Genomic DNA, 16,652 nt, shown 5'->3' with positions numbered 1-16,652 from the left:
TCTACAACGCCCCTACCCCCTAAATGTCGTGGTAGAACTACTTTTTCAATCGCTGAATTTCTGCGGTGCATTCGGTGCTTCGTCATTTCTACGCGAACAATCCTGTTTAACTTTCCAAGGTCAGTGTTAGACCATTTTATGAGCCCGAAGGAGTACGTGAGGATAGGGATGGCATATGTGTTGATCGCCCTGATTTTGTTTGCCGAGTTGAGAAAACTCTTCATAATTAATCTGAGTCTCGTAGTGTAGGCAGTCATTAGGCTTGTCTTAACTATCGTATGTTGAATACCCTTAGATTCAAGAATGCCCAGATATTTATATGATTCGCCTGCAGCCATTGCCTCGATGTCATTTTCGAACTCGTTCTCTAACTCTGCGGTCCCTAATTCCCCTCTGATTAAATGCACTTTTCTGCATTTATCTAGTCCGAACTCCATGTGGATATCATTGGAAAACTGCTTTGTGACATCAATCACTTGCTGCAGTTTCTGGCCTGAACTAGCGTACAGCTTCAGGTCATCCATGTAAAGAAGATGGGTCACTTGATGACCATCCTCATGATCATGAATTCTGAACCCATGAGACATGCTGTTAAGTGTTTTGCTCAATGGATTCAATGCTAAACAGAACCATAGTGCGCTGAAGGATTCTCCTGGAAATATACCCGTCGTAAAGCGTATTGATCCAGTTATCCTTGGTTGTCCATGATCAAAATACTTGATTCTTTTACCCCAGAGCCTCATCGCATGGCTTAGAAAATCAATAATGCGTGGACATATTTTGTAAAGTTTTAAGACTTCAAGCAAATAGTCATGTGGAACGGAAGGAAACGCTTGCTTGTAGTCAATGTATGCCATGTGTAAGTTCCTTTGATGCTTACGAGCTCGAGTCATGGCAACAGCGTCTATAGTGACTAGATCTTTACAGCCTTGTGAGTTTTTACAACATCCTTTTTGTTCTTCAGTAAGAATGTCATTCTTGTCACAATGAGAATATTTCAGCGTTAATACCGTCTACCCCGGCAGCCTTACCGTTTTTCAAGTTCTTAATTATATCCCTAACCTCAGTGACACAGACTTTTTCAATTGAGTTTTCCATCGCATCGTGTTCAACATCGCAGTTGTGTTGTCCTATAGCTTCATCTCCGAATTGTCTCCTAAAATAGTTTCTGAAAGCCTCTAGTATTATGTCTGCATCATATACCATTTCCCACCTACTATTTCTCATGTTGACAATTTCTGTACTTTTGTTTCCTTTCATTTTTTTATAAAGTAGTTTCCTGCTTCCTTCGAAGTCGTTTTGTATTTTTATCTCTTCTTCTGCTCTAATTGTATCTTTACTTTCTTTAACTAATCGTTTAAGTATCCTGTTTTCGCGTCTATAATCATTTCTACGTCTACTTCTTTCCTCATTGCTAAGACCTGCGATGTTCAAAGTTCTCTTGTACGCTTCTCTTTTTGCTTTTGGGCAGTCTGAATTTCATCATTCCACCACGCAACACCAGAAATTCTTCCTACAACTGCGGTACCACACACTTCGATCGTACATCTAACAAGGATATCCCGTAACATTGTCCAGGCGCCCTCTATATCTTTGTTTTTTATACGGTCCTCTCATGTTGCCCTATCTATGCTTTCGATTATCTTATTTTGGAAATCTATTTGCACATCCGGTTTCTATAGGTTCCCAATTTTGATTCGCATTTGTTTTGCTTTCTTGGTTCTCTTTTTTCTCCATCCTTTGACTAACTCTCTTAGTCTTTCATCCGCAACAACAAAGTCGATTATACTGCGGCTTTTTCCTTTAAACCAGGTGTACATGTGGATCATTTTATGCCTTAACCAAGTATTTGTAATAAACAGACCCCTTTCTAAGCATGGACCAACTAATTTATCTCCGTTATAGTTTGTTCTTGGATCCCAAAAATTACCTAATACTCGTTCTGTACTCTGATTTTGGATGCCCACCCAATCGTTCATGTCTCCTAGTAGAGTTATTCTTTCCCCAAGTTCGCAGATGTTTATTGTGTCATTTAAAGTGTCCCAGAAGGCGTCTTTTACTTCTCTAGTATCACTATCAACCGGCGCGTAGCATGCTATAATAAACAGTCTTCTGATTCCTACTTTCATTCTAGCCCACAGCAGTTTGGGAGACACGAAACCATGGTCTCCGAGATGCTGCTTTGCTCTTTCATTCAAAATCAGACCTACTCCTTGTTTACCATGTGATTCACAGTCTACTCCTGACCATATTTCAAATCCGCCTTTTAACACGCCGTTTTTTATGTCTTTAGTTTCGCATCCATTTTTCTTTGTTTCGGGCACACAAAATATCTAGTTTCTTCACGTCCATAGTTTCAAGCAATTCTTTTACCTTGAGACCATTTACTCCCCTAGCATTTCAAACACCCAGTCTCTATTCGTCGCCTGAAATATGACCTTTAGATTTTCCGTGTGCATGCCTTTTGCCATTAAAAGTTCCAGTCCTTTCCGAGGCTATTTTGTAGCTTGTATTATTCATTGTTTAGATTATACGCCCAACTAACACCTTTATGCAATAAGTTTATTTTCTGAGTCGAAATCATGATAAAGTTAAGTATCAAATCGTCATATGGTGAAGATTGTAGTTCTAACGTCAGTCCCACCAAAAACTTCAGTTAATAAGGGAGGGTTGGGAGAAGGGGGGAGGTAGAACTGGAACCGAGAGAGTCGTCTTGGGTTTGGTGAACTTTATTTATAATATAAACAATTATAATCATACGAGAAATTTTTTTATATAATAATGTTTCCATTCAAATATCTTGCAATGTTATTTGGAAAACGTATATTTATAGAAAATCGTAGAAAAAATGTGTTCATTAAATTGTTCATCTGTTTGAATGCTATGAATATTCGTAGAAAAAATTTTAATTAAAAAGAAAAGTGGTCTCAAAAATTGTCACAATACGCTCACTTTTTGAATTTTTATTTAAAATGGCTGGCTAACGAACTTGACTTTTATTTTAGGACACACGTTTATTTTACACTTTTATTTTAGGTCCAATTTTACACAAATCTAATACCTTCTCTGATGAGAATGTAAAAAATTCATATTTTCAGTAAACGACACAAAATACTACATAATGCATAATTTTCGTTTTAATCGTAAAAAATGACATTACAAATGAACAATTCGAATTTTTGGCAGAAAAACACAAGGTACAATAAAATGTTTAATAACAAATTTTTGTCTGAATCAGATGTAATAATATTATTTTGACCTTTTCTTCCCAATAGGTAAGTGATGAAAATGTTTTCGATTAAGCCGAAGGAGCTTCAACAAAGGAGAATTCTTAATCACTAAATTTCAGTTGTCGGTGGTTCGACTTTTAATGTTAAAAATCCTATGGAACAATTTGGGTAAAATACAATAACCGAGCTCGTAGCGCGAGTTGAAAATTTTATCGGTCCCGAAACAATACATTTTTACATTCTCATCATAATGGGAAGGTAAAAGTATTTTGTGAAAACTGACCATCGCCGATTTCTTTACACCTCCACTTTTCGAAACTCTCTGAATCTACCATATAAGATGACTTTCAAGCCAAAAATTTGAATTTTTAATAAAGTAATTCAATTTTCAAGAAAATAGTTTAATTTTCAACCTGAAAAGATGAATTCTCAACAAAAAAGTCCAATAGTTGATATTTTAATCAAAAAATATAACATTTCAATCACAAAAATTAATTTTAAAACCAAAAAGACGAATTTTCAAAAAATAAAGATTTATTCCACACGTGACCGAAATGGCCACATTTTCCCTTGAAAATTGGGGCGAAAGTAGCCTACATTTTCCGCAAATCGTATTTGCGGGATGAAAGTCTAATTAGCGAGGCAAAAGTAAAATTAGCGGGTCGAAAGTAAAATCAGCACGGCGAAAGTAAAATTAGCGGGACGAAAGTAAAATCTGCGGGGCGAAAATAAAATTAGCGAAGCGTAAGTAGAATTGGGGGGCGAAAGTGAAATTTGCAATACAGTTGCAAGACATACACAGGGCATTTTGTCTGCATTTCTCTCCATTTTGCAACGTATTTCGCAAAATTTAAGGACACCATCATCAAGACGTGGCCCTTTGAAAACCTGGTATATCTCGAGAATTCTTCTATCATGTCAGAATTGTGAGTAAAAAATTAATTTTACAAACGATTCTAACCGTTCATATGCTGTCGTCTGCTACCCGCTGATTTCTATCTTTCGCAAAATTCATATTTGTCGTGAAAATAATCATTTCCTCAATAAATTTTTTGATTTTTCAACATTTTATTGATCCGAGGATCTCGCACAACCCCGGATATTCGACAAGTTTTCTTTCTTTCGTTCGAAAATCCTTAGGAAAAAATATATATTGAGTCCGTGCCTATACCAAACAATTCAAAGTCGGATTTAACCCCCGTATCAGCGAAAATATGCGTTTTCGTGAGAAATGTTTGAGGCAAAAGTTTCAGGGTTTTGGACGAGGATCTGAATGGTGACCTGGAAGCTGACCTTGACGTTGACTTTCAAGGTTATTTCAAAGTCAACTTTTATTTTTGAAATGGAAACCCCTATTTTTGACATCGCCAATCGAAAGAACGCAAAATTTTACGTTTAGATATGTATCAAGGTTATGTAATCCGATGACCTTCGTGGTCATTCCAGGGTTGTGTAAATATAAACAAGGTCTAGACGGCTGATCAGCGAAAATATGCGTTTTCGTGAGAAATGTTTCAGCCAAAAGTTTCAGGAAAAAGAAAAACAGCGAATTTTAGAAACAAATGACAATATGAGTTATCGTCTTATGTTTCACAACTGCATGAAATTCAGAAACAAATGACAATATTTTCACTTTTTCCTGAAATTTTTGCCTGAAACATTTCTCACGAAAACGCATATTTTCGCTGATAGGGGGGGGGGGGGTCCAAGACTTTTTGATGACCCTGTATGTGAATCTCTTCAATTCTTTTCAAGATTTCTTAAATTTAATTGATTTTGCTTTTGATTTTTTAATCGTATCAAATTGAAATATTTTGTTTCAAAATCTTCTACATTCTTGTACGAAATTTTAGGAAATCGTTTGATCCCTTGAAAAACCTTAATTAATTTTCATTTAAAGTTCATTTACAAAATAAAAAATCATTAAAAATGTTCACACGAATCTAAAGAAAATTCTTTTTGAATCTTATTAGATCTTCTAATCCTTTTATTCTTTAAAAATTGTACAAATTTATCCTGATTTATTTTTAAATTCTGCATAATTAAAAAATTGCCTTAAAATCTTTCAGAATCTTCCTTGACAATTTTTGAATTGTTCTAAAATGATTTGAAATCTTTTTAAATAATCTCTTAAAATTAATTTTTCAAAATAAAAAATATTGTAATTTTACCTAGGTACCCAAGTGAAAAAAATAGACACAGTTTATATACAGGGAACAAAACAATGATGTTTTTCATTTGTTTTATAAATTTTTCTGTGCAGAACAAAAGAAATGTATTAGTGTTTTGTCTACTATCAAAACTTCTGAATACCTCTTGCACTTACTCCCACTTACTCCATTTTTTCTTAAATGATGTAATATGGCTAAAATGCAAAATTTTGCTTTAACATTTTTTAAGCTCTTTTTAAAAAGTTAAGGAAATAATCTTACAAATTTTGTGATTTTTTCCATTTTTTCGTAGAATTCATTACAAAAGAATCATTAAAATTTTTCCCATGAATCTTAAGAACACTTTTTTCATTTTCTTGATACACTGCAAAATTCAGTTTACTTAGAAAATATTTAAATCCGGAGAAATTAAAAAAAATTGTCTCAAAGTCTTGCACATTCTTTTCCAACACATTTTAGAATCTTCAAAACTTAACATTTTTCTTTTAAAATAAGACCTAAACCATTAAAAATGTTTCCAAAAATCATGAAGAAAATGTAATCATCTCAAATCGTTTATAATCATTAAAAAACTTCTAATTTTTTTCGAATTCTTCAAAATAAGTTTTGGTTTATATGTTAGTTGTTACTATCTCTTTGGAAATGTAAGAAATTGTAAAAATTATAGTTTTATAGCGAAATGTTAAGGACATAATTGTTTCTAATTATTAAATAATCATTTATAATTAAAATGTTCTCTTCTATTAATGACGTTTAGAAACATTTAAAATAATTTTTATGTCTTAAAATTATTTATTTCGAAATTTTGTTATAAAAAATTAATGGTGAAGAAAATTCATAAATCTGACCCCTTTCCCCTGTTTAATGTTACGCAATATCTGAATGGTCCCTCCGACGAAATGAAGTGGAACGACATGACATTTGCTCCACGTTCTTTCTTTATTGACTTTCGAATTTCCCGCGGAAAACATAGATGTCGCTACTGCTTGATTCGACACTAGCGGCTCCTCGTGGTATCCGAGAGTGTGCGTATGTTCCCGAGTTCGGTGATCGGTCGAGCTCGAGGAGCAGTCAGCCGTAGTCGCCATTTTCTCGGGTAGTCATCGGGTCCATCCTGTTTTTACCGCGGTGTGTGTGATTTTTCCGGCCAAGCCTAGTAACGCCGAGAAAATTCAGGACAAAGGTTTTTCCTCGCGCACGGCCGAGCCCAAATGGCTTGTTTGAACACACTGAAGCAGGAGATAAAAACCCTCGAGTCCGTCTTCCCCAAGAGCCATGAGAGGTTTCAGATAATGTCTGCGAGCGTGGACGAGCTCAGCTGCAGGTTCGTCGGTAAAAATGGGAAGAAATACGAAATTCACGCCAATATCACAGTAAGTCAATCTAATTTCCTTTTTTGATACACTCTTACCTTCTCGAATTTGCTCTTCATTTTCGCGAAACGCTGAGCCTTCCTAATTTCCCAGGACGGAAGATGCTTATTTATTTAGTCAATTTATTTACTTTCATCATACATGGCCCTTTGTTTTCCGCACCTGTGTTCGCTTTTCCACCCGCGCCCCAATGCAACTGCAATTATTCCTTCGTTTTGACCGATTCTGCTTTGCAATATCTTCAAAAATCTGGGTTTAAAATTTTTGTCGATAGCGAGGGGAAATGGACGGAGATATTCAAAGAATCGAAGGGCAGTTAAATTCGTTGAAAAGAAAAGTCGCCTACCTACATTCTTTTCCCTGAGTTACACAAAGATCGAAGGTCTTTGTTGCTCGAGAAAAGAGTGCTAAAAAGTTTCATGTGAGAACAACAATACTTTGTTGTATTTCAGTGATTAATCGGTAAAAATTATTATGATGATAAGTGCGGTCTTCACGTTTTTTTTGTTTGCACTCTCGATCTTGTGTTTGCTTCGTTGTGGACTAGAAGAGATTAAAAAAAATTGTTTACCATTTCAAAGATGATTCAAAAGTGAGGATTAGGTAGAAATTTAGAAGAAGATTGCATGGAATTACTTTAAATAGGTATTGCTAAAAACAAATTGTTGTTTCAAGATAGGAACAAAATTTACTGTTGACATATACCACCTTTCCCCTGTTACTGAAAAGCCGGATTTATACATTTTTCAGGGCGCTTACTATATAGTGCAATTGTGTATAAATAGTAAATTTGATTTTGGAACTTTCTTAATTTTTGGGAGAAATACGTCTCGAATCATTTTAAATCCTACTTGGTTCCACATGAATTATGCAATTTTGGAGTAGTTATGTTTAAAATTATTTTTATATTTTTCTGTATACAATTTGCAATTGCCTTTCAAATTTCAAAAAGTTTCAGTCTTCGCAGAGTTGTGCCGAAAAATAGTATTTATACAGGATCACAGGGAATTTTACAAATATTTAGGAAAGCAAATATATCCAAGTTTCATTTGAAGGTTTTAAAAATAATTAGTTCAATTTTTTACTTTGTTTATCATGTTATCATTCAGTTTACGTTACGCAATTCGAAAAAACTTCCGTTTTAGATTTCAATTGTAAAAAAAATTAGAAGCGTTTGAAATCTACACTTTTTGATTTTAAAAAACATTTTAGTTTGCCAACTGTGAATATAATAATATATTTATTATTAAAGGCTTTTATTACATTTGAAATATTTTTTTAATCTAAAATTTAAAAAATTAAATTTTGTGACTAGGAAAAAGAACAATTTCTTAATATTTAGAAATATTTTACTTCTAACTTAAAATCAGTAATTTTAATACAAATATTCAAAACTAAACAAAAAATTTACACTTTGAACGTTTCAATTTTAATTGTTCTATTTGAAAAAAATAATGATTTACAAGTAAAATTGTTACATTTGGATGCAAGAGATATTTAGAAGGTCGGAAAGTTTCAAAATTTGTAATGATATCAAATAATTTGAAGGAAGTTTCTACGATTCCGACAAAATACGCCTATTCGCACGGAAAGTTCGAAAATGACTTTTTATTTTCAAATATTAATTTTAAGAGAATATTTAAAAAGATTTCCAAAATTGACAAAAACGCATCTGGAAGATTGGAAGGATTCAAAAAAAGGAATAATTCGAATCATTTTGAAAGATGTTAAGAAGTTCTGAAAAAAAAATTAAAAAATAATTTAAAACTTGAAAAAATGTAAAACAACATTTAGATGTTTTCGAGAATTGAAAATTAAATTTCGAAGATTCTAAAGGATTGTTAAACTATTTTAAATAAATTTTAATTTAAGAATGGTTCAGTTTATAACAAAAATGTAATCATTCAATTATCAACATTTCTGTCTTAGAATTATTTTTAATGGTTTGCAGCTCGGTTTTTTTTACCTTCAATGGAGAAATTTTTAGCTTTAGAGTTCGAATTTTTAAATTTCATTGACCGTGAAAAATGTTTGCGAACCGGGAAATGACTGGGGATTTTTTCTGTGATTGAAACGGCCACCCTGTTAGAACAAAATTTTATTCTGTCAGTCATTCTGTTTTGAATGCGTATTATGCTAAAGCAAACAGCGATAATAGGAATAAATTTAGTATTGCATAACGTTAAATTGAATCCTTCAAAATTAGACAATTTCTTATTTAAATTAATTAACATTGAATTTGAAATAACTTTAGAAATGTCATAATTGTAAATGGTAGGTATAAGCAAGACAAAATGGACCCAAATATTTCTAAGGATTTAATAAATAAAATTTATATCTACAATTTCCATGTTTAGAGTATGTAGTTACCTAAATTTCTTATGGATATTTGGAAGACCTGTATATCGACTTTTTTAAATTTTGAAAGCTTGTGGATTTTGTAATTTTGAAGGCTATGAATTTGAAATCATTCGTACTTTGTACATTTAAACTTTCTAATTTTAAAGTTCTTGCAATGTCACTGATGCAACGCAGAATTCAATTGTCCCACTTTGAATCATCTACTTTGAAGTTGAGTTTTTTTCAAATCTAAAGTGGATCAATCTTTAAAGCTTGCATTTTTTAACTTAAAAGTCGAAGAAAACATTTTTGCATCGATTTCTTACCCAAAAAAGAAATTTAATCCGAAGTGATTCATGCAGGGAAATAATGTTAACCAAATTTATATTTAATGTAAAACTCTCAAAGTATTTGAATGAAGCGATAAAATCGGTATGCTTTAAAATTGAAATGTTTAAATAGTTTGCGTAGGTCTCGAGAAAATTTATTTCAGAAAAGCATAACACATTAAAAATATAGAATGTAATTACATTTCTCATGTTCAAATGAGTGACATTTTTATTGGAATAATTAAACTCTTTTAGTCCTACTATTTTGAATTATTTATAAAAAAAGTAATGTAAATTTTTAAAAACAGGCTGAGAAAAAAATCGTTCGTTTGATTATTCACTTTTCTTTACATGTCCAAGTATGTATTTAGTAGAAATTTTGTATTAGGCTGAACAGGGAAATGATCGTGAATTTATTTTTTGGCCGGGAATTTAATACATTTTTAGAAAAAATATCCTTCCACCTTTGATTATAACCGCTTTTTAGATAACTAGTTTACTTTTTATCTTTTTCAATTATGATAGCATTCAGTTTAGAATGCGTGATTCGAAAATCTTTCGCTTTAAAAGTTTTTATTTTGTAACTTTTTTAACTTTTTTTTTTACTTTAAGGCGTTTAAAATCGAGGATTTTTGACCACAAAAACATTTTTAGTTGATCAACTGTGAATATAAAATAATTAATGATTTCTTAAATTGAGACTTGTAAGATTTAAGAAGTAAATAATAATTTATTGTACAAGACGATTCGGAATCACTTTACAATTTCCGCATTTCCAGATTTTAACGTTAAACATTAATCTGTTTCAATTGGAACGTCTCATTACTTAAAAAAATTAAACGTCCTATTGAAACTTTATAAACTATGTTTAATTTTTAAATAACTTCAAAATAATATATTTATAATTAAAGGCTTTTATTCAACTTCAAATATAATTTTATTCTAAAATATTCCATTTTTAAACCATGCAATTTGAAAATTTTTAATTAAGAAAAAGAACAGTACTTAATATTTAGAAATACCTGAGTGGTAGTTTAAAATCAGTAACTATAAATTAAATATTCAAAACTAAACAAAAAAACTGAACTTTACCATTTTAATTATTCTATTTAACCACATTTATAATAAAAAATGTAGAAGCTTTTTAAGAATTCTCACAGGCTTCAGAAGAAGAAAACCCGTTTCCTAGGAAAATTGAAAATGCTTTTTAATTTTAAGAGAATGTTTAAAAAGATTTAAAAAATTGATAAAAATGAATGTGGAGGATTTTAAGAAAAAAATTTTAATTTGGCAGAATTAAAAAAAAATTATTTTGAAAAAATGTAAAAAAAACATGTAGATGTTTCAATATTTTAGAATACATTTTCGAAGCATTTAAGAATATTTTAACTATTTCAAATAAAAATAATTTAAATTTTAATTTGAACAAGTAATTTTCATTTTTTTTATAAATTTATTGTTGGAACTGGAATTTAACCAGAATAATAATTCTGACTGGGGACCGGGAATTTTCCAATTTTAACTGATTTTGAGCTAGTATTGGAAATTTTCGGAAATGAAAAAAAAAGAATTCTGAATTGGAACAGGAACTTTTTCCAAAGAATTTTAATACTGAGTTGAAACTTTTATTTATCTAAAAGAATTATAGTTTTTCTTGGAACAGTGAATTTTAGATTTTTAATCAATTCCGAGCTGAAAAAGGGACGTTTTTAAAAGAATGAATTCTATTGCCACGTTGAAACAGGATATTTAAAAAAAAATTATGAATTTGAACAGCGAATTTTACGGAAAAATTCTAATTCTTACTATTAGTTGAAATGGAGAATTTTCCAAAAGAATAAAAATTCTGGATTGGAACAAGGAATTTTTCTAAAAGAATTAAATCTTCCTATTTAAACAGGGAATTTTTAATCAATTCCGAGCTGGAATTAGAATTGAAATGTTCTTAAAATGGTATAAATTTGAACATTTGTAAATTCATTGATTGATTCTTCAATTTAGAGGATTGAAAATCATAACGTGGATTTCTATTTTTAGAACTAAATCTGAATCTTTAAGCTCTAAAATTTATAAACGTTTCAAATTTTTGAATGAAACAACTTTTAAACTTCAATTCTCAAAGTTTAAAATTCAAGAGTTTAACTTTGAGTGCTTTCATTTACAGTTCAGTTTTTATTCCTTCGAATGGAGCAATTTTTAGATTTAGCGTTCGATTTTACAAATGTCATTGCCCGGGAATTTTTGTCTTTGATTAAAACGATCACTCTGATTATGGATTGGGAGACACATTTTCAAACGAGCGGCAAGTTGAAACGCGCGTCAGTTTTTTCTCACGCTTCGCGCTCGATAACGTATTTACTTGCTCGGACTTAATATTTCATCCACATATGTGCAAAAACTTTTTAAAATTGAAGGTTAAACCATCGAAAACAGTAATATGGGGATCGTGAATTCTCTTTTGTTAAAGCTCTTTCGGCCTTAACGAACATATTCTCATCACGTATCTCGTGCTTCACATTCGATTTTGTCAAAAATGCTAACTTTTCTACATTATGTTCAACTCTATTATACCAAATTTATATAACATTTGTTGGAGCATTAGAAAGAAAATTGGAATGCGTGAGAACGTGAAGTAAACGTTAATCTCCCCTCTTATTTCTAAGAATTCATAGCGTAAGTGTTTAGTTTTATGGTTCGGGTGTCGAACGACGAATGCCTTAATGTGCACCATTAGGGCTGTTTATGTTTTTAATTTAAAACAAGACATGAGTATGATATGTTTATGACCTAAGGTTAGACCTTAGAAGTTAGATGATTTGATTCTTTCTTAGGAGTAAGACATGCCTTTCTTCTACATTGAATAAACTATTTGATTTTAAAAGGTAGGAAAGGTGGAATCTGACTCCTAGAAATAAGCAATATTTCCCATAATATTTATTTCTGTACCTCGGCTTGGAGCTGCTTATTCAGATATTGAAAAATAAAGTAGATTTTTCTATTTAATTACTTTAATATTTGTTTCTAATTCTGCGTTAAATTTTATTTTCGGCTACCCTGAAAAAATGTATCATTTCAATAAATTTATATTATTATAATTCATAATATGCATTGGTATTTTCATTGTCTTATTTGTATAATTTAAAAAAATGCGTTTCCTGTTAAAAATTAGCTTTGAACACTTTATTGCAACTAGTGTCGTGTTTCCATCATTTTAATCATTTTAATTCGTCTATTTTTAATTTAAGTTTTTACGATTTAAACTAAAAATACACATCCTAGCGTAAGGCGATTCTAAGCACATTTGTAGATATCATTGAGGGGAACAATTTTGTTAATTAAATGTTTTTGCAGCTTATGTCCTTTGTTCAAAAAGTAGATTTTTTTTAAAATATATTTTTATGACAAGAGTTGATTAAAAAAAATTGTAGATAATTTTTGGCTGAACAACTTTTGTTTTTACATGTTTGGCATAAAATATTTGTTTTTAATGTTTTTTTTTTTTTTTTCATTTTGAAAATGCTATAACTCTGATCATTTTATTTTTATGATGAAAAGTCATACGGGCAAATTGTTCGAGTTTTCTACTACTACGAATTTTTAATATCAATCATTTTTGGGACTGTTTGGGAATATTACAAGAATATATGGGAATATTTTGTGAGTGCACCGGGAATATCGGAATGGTCCACCCCTCGGTTCCAAAGTTGTTTGAAAAAGGTTTTCCCATGTACATATTTATCAAACATATTATCTAGAATTCATTCTACTATCCAATTATTTTGACAATTACACCGTGAAGAAGGATACAAAGAAAATATTCGAACAAAGGTAGAAGGAACTTAAACGAACAAACCCAATAGTGATTTAGCGAATCAGATATAAGGAATATAAAGTTTACATAGGTCCATAATCATCTAGTTTATATATTTTTAACTCTTGCATTTTATTTGGTTTTTTATAAGTGCATATATAATGCAAAAACGCTTAATCTCGTGTTTCATATGGATTTACGAAGTTAAAAATAATATTATCGATTAATATAACATAATATGATAAGTGATTGAATGGGATTACAAAAGATTACAAGGGTGGTTAGCACCTTGAAAATTTATTAAATTCATTCATCGAAATTCAAACTACAATAAATACTACCGAACAGCCAATACATTCTCAAGTTTACCACCAGACCTGCAACTTTCTTAATCGTCTCTATTTCAAATTCTTTTTATTTTAATATTTTATAGCGAATTTTATATATAAAAGTTGAAAAAGAAAACTTAAGGAAAATGTAAATATAACGCAACGTGTAATAATTAAATGAAAAGAAATGAAAGATTCAATAAGAAAAGCAAAAAGATCTAAAATTTTTATTTTAACTTTGTTAAAAAGTTCAAGTTTTCTTTAGATTACTATTATCTTTAAATGTAAACCCAATCTTTGCATCAATAAATAGATTATAACTGTTCTTAAAGTAATAAACAAAAATAATATGGTTATGTTTACAGAATACTTTTTTTTTTACTTCGATACAAATATTATTGAAAATTGTTTCGAAGTCAATGAAACTTATTGATAAACCATTTACGTTGCGTTATAATTTTGTACAATTTAATTTAATTGGCTGAATTAAAAAAAAAAAGTAGACCTGGAATTTTTTTAATTAAACCTGGAAAAGTCATGAAATTTTGTAACCAGGCTACTTATATTGTAGGCAAATTAAACAAAAATCTCTCTTACAATTATGAACATAATTTTCACTAAAGATTGTTTTCGTGAAATGCCCAACTGATTTATCAGCACAAAATTTATGAGATTTCCATGGAAATCATTTACCTTTAGTTAGTTCGCTCGCCCACTTACAGTCAAATTTATGGTATCTTTTCACCCTTTTAATGTACGATTTGATTGCAATGGCCGTATACTTGAAATTGCCATTAAACCAATTGTAAGCGGTAGAAAATGGGCGGATATCTTCGAAGAATCGAAGAGCAGTCGTTTCGTTGAACAGAAAAGTCACCTCCATTGTTCCCCGAGCCCCTTCGAGATCTGTTACTCTTTGTTCTTATCCAAGAAGATACTTCAAATACAAAATAGTATTACAAATACTACTAAATAATACAAATTTGCCTGATTAGGGTGGTACTTGACCGGGAATTTCATTGTCCTGGAAAACCGGGAATTTGCTTCTCATCGTAGCAACATTCAAATTTTCATTATTTTAATAATTTTGATCAATTTAGAAAAGTATTTCTACTTTATGTACAATTGCAGGGCATATGAGTGTTTTTATCTTGAAATATTAAATTAAGAATATATTTTAAGATATTTAATTATAATAAAATTATTTATTTGTGGGCAATTATCATTCAATACACTTGACTTAACCTGGAAAATTTAATCGTTTTACCACAAAACCCCCGAGAAATGATCGCTTGCTTTTTATTAATTAAAAAGAGAGCTTATCATAAGGTTTAAAGAATGTAACGTGCCTTGAGTCCGATTTTTTACATTTTTAAATATATCTATACTTTATGAGAGAAAGAGTTTTTTGTTTTCATTATAAGAAAAAGCTTTTGGGGAAAATTCCACTATTTGGTTGAAAATTGATATTTTGCATTTAAAAATTGAATTATTTCTTTGAAAATGTATGTACTTTGTGGAAAATTCGTATTTTCTTTGTATAAAATGCATCTTTTTGGCCTAAAATTCAACTATTGGAATTAAAGATTCATCATTTTAGTTGAAAATTCATCAGTTTGATTGAAAATTAATTTCTTTTACTAAAAATTTAACTATTCCATGTTTTGCTATAAATTGATATCTTCTAGTTCCAAATATAACAACTCTGCAGAAAATTGGTCTTTTTTAATTGAAAATGAATCTATGTCGTTGGAAATCCGCGTCTTTTGTTGAAAAATCGATTGTTTTGTAGAAACTCATCTTCTTATTTGAAAGTTAATCTTATTGTTTAGCAATTCTTTTCGGTTGAAAGTTCGTAATCTCAATTTAAAAATTCATTTCTGTGGTTGAAAAATGAGCTGTTTGATTTAAAACTTGCTTTTTTCTTTGGGGGTCTTTTTGATCGATTTTTTTCAACTAAAAATTAAACTATTATTCCATTTGAATATTCCATAATTTTAGTTAAAATTTCATCTCTTTATTCGAACATTTATTTTTGGCTAAAAATTTAATTTTTGGTTGACAAATGATCTTTTTCAGTTAAAAATTCGTCTTTTTTGGAAGAAATTAATTTTTTGGTAAAAAATGCAATTAGATCACTTTTACTGTTTCAATTTAGCTTACGGAGTTATATCTAGCAATGTTAATGGATATTTAATATTTTTTTAGCCATGTTGAAAAAATGTTATTGAAATGGACTATAGATGATCGATTACTACATATTTTTAGTTGAATGTGGAGACAACAGTTAACGACAACTCCCAGACAATTGTCACACACGACAAATAATTTTCTTTAATTTTCATTTTTAAAAAAGGTCCCGTATAATAGTTAATACTGATTGGTTTCTATTTGACACTTTTAATTTAGTTTCAGGCTACTCCGAAAAAGCACTCAAAATCTTAGATTTTTATACAATAATTTTTTTGGACAGATTTTTTTTTTTGCACATTTATACGAGCACTCACACCACAATTAATTTTCTGTTGTTTTTAACTCCGTGAGTCTATTTTTTACGTAAACATAAATGATTACTAGTTAATCTAATGAGGAAACTAGTTATGTTTCGAAAATTCGTAATTTGCAATACCTTTTAATCTCGTTTATTATGACACAAAAAATAACAATTGTCTGGCAGTTGTCGCTGATTCTTGTCACCACGTTCATCTATAACATATTCCCAGAGCTTAATTAATCACATCTATTCTTTAATTTAAATATTTCCAGGTACTTTTTCGTTTGAAAATGCTGAAAACTGTGTGAAATATGGCCGTCGCCGCAAAACCTGATTTTTTATTTTTACTTGTGGTGAGCATGATAACTCTGGATCGGATTATCTGGAAAAAAAATCCAACAAGGATCCATTAGTATATTCCTAAACAGGATTCGTAAACGAAGTGCTTAACCAAATTTGGATTTAAAAAATGGCGACTTTAGAATTTGCAAAAACTAGAATTTTTGCACAAAAAAATACAGATTTTGGTCCAAACGAAAATGCCTAAACACTAACTTCGGGACTAGCCAATCATA

The 16,652-nt window shown here is 30.4% G+C and overlaps 1 protein-coding gene across 3 annotated transcripts in view; it reads left to right on the top strand.

Moving 5' to 3' along the window:
• Nucleotides 1-6,458: 6,458 nt before the first annotated feature.
• LOC117174087 (ubiquitin-conjugating enzyme E2 Q2) overlaps nucleotides 6,459-16,652 on the top strand; it is a 59,204-nt gene continuing 49,010 nt past the window's right edge. For all 3 annotated transcript variants that reach the window (XR_004467339.1, XM_033363199.1, XM_033364398.1), the window contains exon 1: nucleotides 6,459-6,774. Coding sequence is in view for 2 of the 3 variants with exons in the window: in XM_033363199.1 (XP_033219090.1) it covers nucleotides 6,613-6,774 (162 nt within the window). In the remaining variant the exon portion in view is untranslated. The remainder of the gene's footprint in view (nucleotides 6,775-16,652) is intronic.

Source organism: Belonocnema kinseyi, chromosome 1, assembly GCF_010883055.1.
Source record: "Belonocnema kinseyi isolate 2016_QV_RU_SX_M_011 chromosome 1, B_treatae_v1, whole genome shotgun sequence".
Classification (NCBI taxonomy): Eukaryota; Metazoa; Arthropoda; class Insecta; order Hymenoptera; family Cynipidae; genus Belonocnema; species Belonocnema kinseyi.
The sequence above is the reverse complement of the archived record's forward strand: the minus strand, read 5'-3'. Positions and strand labels throughout refer to the sequence as shown.